Source organism: Notothenia coriiceps, unplaced genomic scaffold (assembly GCF_000735185.1).
Source record: "Notothenia coriiceps isolate Sejong01 unplaced genomic scaffold, NC01 NC01_scaffold00026100, whole genome shotgun sequence".
Lineage (NCBI taxonomy): Eukaryota > Metazoa > Chordata > Actinopteri > Perciformes > Nototheniidae > Notothenia > Notothenia coriiceps.
The window spans coordinates 1-8,578 of NW_011358801.1; the positions used below are offsets into that span (position 1 = coordinate 1).

The 8,578-nt window shown below is 41.2% G+C and overlaps 1 protein-coding gene across 1 annotated transcript; it reads left to right on the forward strand.

Moving 5' to 3' along the window:
• Positions 1 to 2,512: 2,512 nt before the first annotated feature.
• On the forward strand, positions 2,513 to 8,063 carry pef1 (penta-EF-hand domain containing 1). The gene is made up of 5 exons (XM_010784067.1): positions 2,513 to 2,601; positions 3,408 to 3,729; positions 4,975 to 5,130; positions 6,415 to 6,566; positions 7,815 to 8,063. The coding sequence occupies exons 1-5, from the start codon at positions 2,581 to 2,583 to the stop codon at positions 8,061 to 8,063; spliced, it is 900 nt and encodes a 299-aa protein (XP_010782369.1). The 5' UTR covers positions 2,513 to 2,580.
• Positions 8,064 to 8,578: the final 515 nt, after the last annotated feature.

Here is an 8,578-nt window from a genome sequence, read left to right on the forward strand (position 1 = left end):
AGCTTCTTCTGCAGTCCAACGTCAGAATCAAGTTTCCCCATTCTTCCACACTAAATAGATAGATAGATGTACTTTATTGATCCCAATTTGGGAAATGTTTGCGTTGCAGCATCATAAAAAACAAGGCAATGTACATAAGAGAAATTAAGAGAAATAAACAGTCCAAAATATTTCTGACATAGAAATAAAATAGCATTACTGCTAGAGTTTTGATCTGAAAAGTTGTAAATGTTCATCTTCATATAGGTCATGCATTGTTTTTCACTAGTTATAATCATCTGTAGACCAGTATTGACTAAGACATCCCCTGGATATTCTCATTGGATGGATGGACAGGAATATAGATTGTTGCCTCATTTGACTTAAATGTCTGTGTACTAATTTAACCTTAATTTATTTGATCATAGGTCAGTCTGATTTTCAAGGCAGGCTTTGACACTGGCTTCCTCTGCATCCTGTACTACGTCTACGAAGGCTACGACATGCCCCGCCTGTCCAAGTGCTCCCTGGAGCCGTGCCCCAACACGGTGGACTGCTACATATCCCGTCCGACTGAGAAGAAGATTTTCACAATCTTCATGGTTGTCTCCTCTGCTTTGTGCATCCTGATGTGCATCTGTGAGATGGTTTACCTCATCTGCAAACGCGTCCAAAAACTCATTAAGAAAAAAAACGAGGCAAACAAGAGGATGTTTGTCGAGAATCACGAATTGACGCCACTGGCAAAGCCCAGGTCAGAGTTTATGTCCAAGAGTTCAATCAGAGTGGATCCTACAGCCTCCGTCCAAAACATCACTAACATGAAGTCTGAAGAAGAGACGTCTAAGAAAATGTAATGTGCTTTATGGGAAAGGCCTTGTTGAAAAACTGTGCAATGTACTGAAGGGGATGCTGGAAGCAAATCCATTCATCAGACTCCATGGAGAACGGCTGCTCTACACCAAAGAGATATCCATCGATTCATGGATTTCTGAAGCAACTCTTTGTAAATATTATCATGCCTGCAGCAAAGCACATATAATGCATGCAAATAAACCCCTAAAAAAGGTGGATACAAAGGAAGATAAAGGGTAAAGAATATGCTTTGGATTTGGTTTATGTGTGTATGAGTGTGTGGATATTTGTATCTGTGTTTTTTGTGTACTGTATGTGTCCGCTAGAAGTACAGTATGTGTATGCTATTATATTAGAGCTCTTTGTATATTATATATATGTTGTTGGGCCCCAAGTTTTGTTCACACTATATCAAGAGCAATACATTTTCCTGAAAAAAAAACCACACTGCCCCCTATTGCATAAAACAAGATAAAGCACCAAAGCACTTACTTCAGGGGTGGAACAGTAATCGGCACAAGTCACTTTTTTTTAATTTCAGAAACACAATATGAAGAAAATGTTCTTTATTTTGTCGAGAGTCGGTTTAAATCATGTGGACATGTTGTGTTTAATTCAGAATTGCTTAATGAAGGTGTGATACATGTATGAACACATTCATTCCACTAAAAAATTATACTTAAGAAAATGAAAATGAACAACACAGAAAGCCTGATATATTGTATTTGTTGTTGTGAAACTATAAAGCTACCACTGTTAACAGTGTCCTTTGTTCTTTTTGAAACTCATTTTACAATTATAATCCATTTCCTGTAACTGTGTGTGAGGGCATCTTAAAACTGGAGTGAAATTAATTTGTGTGTGTGTGTGTGTGTGTGTGTGTGTGTGTGTGTGTGTGTGTGTGTGTGTGTGTGTGTGTGTGTGTGTGTGTGTGTGTGTGTGTGTGTGTGTGTGTGTGTGCATAACATATGCTAATGAAGCTGATTCAGATGTCTAGCTTTAAATGTATACCTGACTGTAAATATACTGTATGGGAAAAACACAAGATAGAAGTGCATCATGAAGTACCTCAGAGAGACATTTGTGTAAAAGTAAAGATATTTGGCAGAGGTTTAAGTCACTTATTAGTTTAGTTACTTGAGTAAAAGTGTTAGAGTATTTGATATTGATTATTGGTATGTCAAAACTCAATGATACTAGTTACTGTAGCAACCCTAGGAATCAAAATGTATATTCTGATTGGATGTAAAGCTAAATAGCCTACTGTTATATTTTATAAATAGAAACCATTGAAATAATATGACCGATAAGAATTAAAAATTGTGCCATAAAACAGTGCATTTTGAATTGATTAATTATAGGAATAGTAAGACATTGATTGAAATAAATTCCGAAAATACTGTTACAAACTCAAGTAGACTCAGTAAACCCAGTATCTGTTATATAATGACACTGAGTGTGAGTGACTAACTCACTAAGTATTGGGCAGTGTTCATGAGAGCAAAGACAGAATAACTTTGCCGATGGCTCTGGGAACAGTGATTCAGAGGCTACTTATTTGTCCTGTCGTCATCCCTTTTCCACTCTATTATCCAATCAGGAGCCAGTGACGCGGGCTGTTTTGTGACGGACGTGCAAATTGACCAATAGTGAGCCTGAGTATTTTTTACGTCCACGCCCTTAGCCGGACAGTTCTGCATCCGCCTTCTTTGCTAACCGTGTTGAAGGAAGTAAAGTCTGTCAAACATGAGTTTTCACTACGGCCAGGTATCTAAATACTTTACTCAATGTTAATTATACAAACATGTTAATATTGTGGAATAGCTGTATTATCTGTTGTATTCCCTTAATGTAACGTAACTAATACTAACTAACGCAACGTTAGCCATTAATTGGTTTGCTACTGTATGGATAGGAGTAAACGATGTAAACTGTTGCTACTTGTTAATAACATTTAGTAGTTTGTGCTAGCTGTGTGTTTTATATTTAACATTCCTGGAGTTGTACAGTAGTTGGCGTTAAACAATACGTTTTAGCTATTATAGTGCTCCCGTTTTATCTGAGACTTGGTTATCTCTGTGTTGTACTTTGTATTGTAGTCTTTTCTAAGCAAATTATCGATATTTGCATGTGTTTTGACTTATGGAAAATATATTTCCAAGCAGAAGTAAAATTGCCTCACTAAACGATTACTCCTGCACACCAAAGTAAAGAAGTATAATAGAAAAAATGTTGAATTTAAAAAGTAAAAGTGCTGGGAATCCCCTTTTCCAGGGTCTAATATTAAGCCTTCTTAAAGCCTGTGAGCAACAGTGGGCTTCATATATAACACTATTAATAATATTATAATATGAATTCATACAAATAACAATTCAATTTATATTCATCCTATTTGGTGGTGCCTTTGGTGATAATAACAAGGCATCTTACAATGCATGCAAGCAATGTGTTGTAGATATATAAAAACGTGTGGTACACAAGTTTATTATCTTGCTTTTTTTATCTCAAAAGTATAATGGCCAGTTTGTTCCTTGTACATACTCTTAGTGGACTTGTGTTGTCTGTCCCTGCAGGGCTATCCAGGAGGAAGCCACCCACCACCCAGTGCCCCATACGGGGGGGGCAGCGGTCCCTACGGGGGACACCCCTCAGCCCCATATGGAGGGTCCCCACATGGAGGGTCCCCACATGGAGGGTCCCCACATGGAGGATCCCCACATGTAGGGTCCCCACATGGAGGGGTCCCACGTCAACCAACAGCTCCTTATGGTGGCTATGGTGCCCCAGCTCAAGGAGGGCAGTATGGACAGGGACAAGGGGGTGCCCCCGCCGGGCATTATGGGGGTTACGGTGGACAACCGCAAGGAGGACATTATGGACAGCATGCTCCTGCAGGTGACTCTTAGCTGATACTGTAGGTGGCTTCTGTCTGTGGGAGGTATATTCTGAACATGAGGTGGCTTCTCTCTTTCCTCTTCTTCATCACTTCTCTCTCATTTTCCCTCCCTCTCTGCTGGGATGATGGATAGAAAATGACTTGCGTTCCCAGACCGTCATGTAGAGACAGGGTTCAGTTTGTGCCCCTCAGCAGGATTACAGGGCTGGAGTGATGACTCTGGTAATACTGAGTGAAGGCTAAACAGAGTAAGAGACAGATAGGGTAAAGATTGTGTTGTGTGTGTGAGTACACGGTTTCCCGTAGCAGCTAAGCCCGAAAGCCAATGTCGTGATCACTCCCCACAGGGACAGATCCCATCAGGTTCTGGCCTAAATTGTCACCTGTCCCTCTCTACCCATTCATTTTTCTGACAGTCAGCCCTCCCCCACTCCTCCCCTTATCCTACACCATTATTTCTAACACCCCTTTCTCTCCCTCCATTCACTTTCTCTCAACCCTTGACCCTGCACCTACCTTTGCTTCACAACCTGCTCCTTATGAAACACTGAGACTGTTTAACTAATGTGGGGAAGTATTCTTTAAGAGAATCCAAACTGGTTTCACAACTTTTGAGATGCCTTATGCCATATTTTGCAGTTTTTTTTCATTTACTGGAAGATTATACAGTATTTTAGTTAAATGAATAAGATACGGGATTTTTTTTACGTTCTATAGTTGTCGCAAAGCATTAATTCAACCTTGATCTCACACAATTGTAACATTTTTTTTCTGTTATCCACACATTCCTACAACAACCCAACACTATCAATTAATTGTATACTGTACTAAGCTGTATAAATACATTTGGCATTTTATTTTTACGTTCAGAGATACTGTTTTTTAAATCAGTGCTAAAGATTGAGTCAAGCGGAGATGTATTATTTTTTGTGATCAATTTCCTGCTTGAGAGAGTGCCCGCAGCTTCGACTCTCAGGCAGAGTGTTTCTTCATCTCTCAATAAATAAATAATTGTTTTGCATCTGAATGAGGCAGCCGCTTTATTTCTAAGAAGCCTGAGAGTTTCAGTGAAATATTGAATTCTAAGAAATAGAATGACGGGAAGTAATAAAGAGAATAAATAAAGCTAGTCCACTTGTTGGAAAACAGTGAGTGGTATGCTAAGAAAACAATCTTTTTGTGATGGGCATCTTCAGTTCGTCTGAGCCACCATCCAATAACTACTCTGATTGTTCCCCTTCTAGGTAACATCCCTCCCGGTGTTGGCCAAGAGGCGTTCCAGTGGTTCCACACTGTGGACACGGACCGCAGCGGCTACATCAATCTGAAGGAGCTGAAGCAGGCCCTCGTCAACTCCAACTGGTCTGCTTTCAACGACGAGACCTGCCTCATGATGATCAGTAAGTCACGCAGTCACGGCCAAATAACATGCCCTACAGTGTGAATGTGAAGTAGCTTTGTGTTGTTTGATTGTTGTTAAATTCTTCAATAGTGTTCCTTGAGGCAAAGTGACACAATGTTCAACTATGTTAAATACTTTAAGAGAGCTAACCTTTGTTGATTACATGTCATCCTGGGAGGCGTGTGGAGCAGTGGGTTGTGCGTTGGTGTTCGGATCAGGGGGGCACAGGTTCAAACCCCACTGCAGTCAGCATGTCGTTGTGTCCCTGGGCAAGACACTTCACCCCAAATTGCTCCTGTGGGGATTGCCCACAGTATTGAGTATGTAAGTTCAGTGTTTCCCACAGAATCTGATTCTATTTGTGGGGGCACCGCACCGCACCCCCCGCCCCAACGTCCTTGTTGCTCTGTGTTTCGTTGTTAATGAGTGAAACACACCGGAGTTGAGAATCTGTGGGGTTTATTCTCCCAAAAATACAATTTACAATTCAGGCATTTAGCAGATTCCTTATTCCAAAGCGACTTACAATGACCAATTACAGGGACATTCTCCCTGGAGTAACCGAGGGCTAAGTGCCTTGCTCAAGGGCACACTAGTAGTGGTGTTCCAGGCAGGATTTGAACTCGCAACCTTCCGATCATCAGCCCCACCTCACTATCCATTAGACCACCAAAAAAAAAAAAAAAAAAATAATATATATATAATTTTTTTTTATGAGATCCATTTGTGGCGGACAATATTTAATTGTGGCGGCCCGCCACAAATAAATCAATGTATGGGAAACACTGAAGTTGCTTTGGATAAAAGCGTCTAACAAGTGACATGTAATGTAATGTAATCCTCATGTAAGTGATCTTTAACCTAGTCCAATATGATATACTGTAGCAACCCTCAGAAGAAAACCCACTGATAGCGCATAAACTCACATATCATATTACAGGCTATCCTATATGAACTGATGGTAACATACAGTAAAGTTTACTTCTACATTATATAAACTAGAAATTCCGGTAGACAGTAGCCAGCTTAAATAACGACTGAGTCATGTTGTCTTGTTGTTTGTTAGCTGCGAAGGTATCCCGACATTCCAATTGTGTTTGCCAGTGACTAATGTTTCCTATTACCTTTAACGAGAAATGTGTGACTCCTGTTTGCTACTTTCAAGAAATTCAAAAAGAAGTTCCATGATGGAAGACTTCCTGGAAACATTCTGGAAATGCATTTCCCCTTGAAAGAACAGGGTAAGCTATAACGACGTGCTGTGCTTTGTGTTTCCTTTCAGACATGTTTGACAAGACGAGGACGGGCCGAATGGACATTTTTGGCTTCTCTGCACTGTGGGAATTCATGCAGCGGTGGAGGGGGCTCTTTCAACAATTTGACAGAGACCGCTCAGGCTTTATCAGTGGCACGGAGCTACACCAAGGTACCCTCGTTTGTGTGTTAAAGATGCTACAATTAAGTTGGATATGGTATAAATGACCATAATAGAGTGGTGCAGTGATGACGTATTTTTTGTAGGCCGACCCTGAAGTAAACTGCGCATGGGTTCCCTCGACAAAAAAACAACCGGATTTCTCCATAGGATTTTGGAATATTGTAAAAAATAAGGTCTGTGGAAAACGAACCTGTTTGATAAATGCACGTTTTGTTCAGCCGGATAATCTCCACATGTCTACTCTACTTTTATCATTTTCGAATCATAAATCTAATCGCCAGAAGCAAAATGCTAACGTTATGCTATAAAGGAACTACAGCTGTGTCCAGCAGCACGACTTCAACGTCACGCCAACTTAAAATCGACATTCAAACATACAGATTCTAAATGGTACAAGTTGAAGCGTTTGTTTTAACAGTTTGCAGGAGGCAGGTACTTGCTTTCAAGCAGAACAGGGGCAAACAAACTTATGGCGCATTTCCACTGCAGCACGTAGCACGGTTTAAGCGTGCCGTGCCCGGCCCGTTTTTGGTTGCGTTTCCACTAGGGCTAGCTCCGGCTAGCGGGTACTTTTTCACAGTTTTCTGGCTCTCCAAAATCGAGGTTCTTTCCGGGCCAACAACCGGGCTGAGTTTGCTAAACTAGTGAGAGAATCGCTGGCAAGGGGGGTACAACTACAACAAGATGAACATATTTGACCGTGATTTAATTATAACACGTTTCAAAATGATGCCGAAGTAACAACATACTGATACCAGTTAGTAAAAACCATGAATTAATGCTTTGACAAGTCTGCAGACAGACGGCAGGCGAAAAACCTTTTAAAATGCGTGTTTTCTGAATGGAGATCGGCTAAGCTAACGTTGTATATGCTCCGACCGTCCACACTCACAACGGCCTACAGACATAAATAAACCAGCGACTGTAATCGCCATGACACAGACAGTCTGTGGTTTGTACTTGTTTAACGTCCTCGACAACTTCTGTAGTCCTATCCAGCCACTTGTTAACAAACATCGTTTTTCAGACACGAAAACTCTTCAAAAACCTTATTTCCAGCTATTTTCCAAAATCCTATAGAGAAATCCCACTGGCTCTGAGACGAGGGAACAGGAAGTGGTAAAATGCTAACTCACTTCCGGGTTTTAGGACGCGTCACTGCACCACTCTATTGTTTGTGGTTGAATGTGGGCCTCGAAAACTTTTTTTTTAGATTCTTAAAGTGGGCCCGGAGTTGAAAAAAGGTTGGGAACCGCCTGCTCTACAGTTCTACGCCTCGTACCCGCGCCGAGCGGCGCCGCTGGTGGTTCCAGATGTCGTCTCGGTGCTCGGGTCGGCAGAAGAGCCGGGAACGGACTGAGCCAGACGCTCCCGGTGCTCCCGCTCCGCCGCCCCCCCCGCTCGGGGAGAACAGAGGACGGCCCCCAAACTGCGAGGAGGGACGAGTGGGAGTGGGTCCTGTGGTCGTGGGAGACCGGAGGACGACAGCTTGACCCCCGCTGACCTGCAAAATGTCAGATTTATTCAATTAACATCAGGGTATCTGCACATTTTTCAAAGTACAAAAATTGAATGACTCTTAAGACCTAAGACCCCTCTTAACAAGGGAAAAAATAATATCAATACAAAAAAAATCGATGAACTAAAAACAGTATAAACCGTACTGGAGTTTTTATTGCATTTGAATAAACGGGACATATTCAGTGCCAACTGCCAAACCCAACATGACTGCGCCTTCACATTAACAAACAAGATCTCTGCCCAAGATCAAATGTAATACCTCCCTTCCTAAAATTCCAGAACCTTTTTCGAAATGTTTAGACCTTGAATATCAAAAAGTAAATGTAAGACTTTTAAGGTAAAAACTTTTTAAGGATCCGCTGGGACCCTGAAGATACTTCTGATAATAACCTATAAGAGTGGTGCAGGAATGAGTGATAATACGCGGAAATGAGTCAGCATTTTAGCACATTTTGTTCTTTAACTTGAAGTCAATGTTTTTTTTAAT

Bases quoted from the DNA above. Each gene is read 5' to 3' on its own strand.
- pef1 (XM_010784067.1), top strand. From the start codon at position 2,581: ATGAGTTTTCACTACGGCCAG. The intron at 2,602-3,407 runs GTATCTAAATAC...CTGTCCCTGCAG, and splicing joins TGAGTTTTCACTACGGCCAG to GGCTATCCAGGAGGAAGCCA. The intron at 3,730-4,974 runs GTGACTCTTAGC...TTCCCCTTCTAG, and splicing joins TGGACAGCATGCTCCTGCAG to GTAACATCCCTCCCGGTGTT.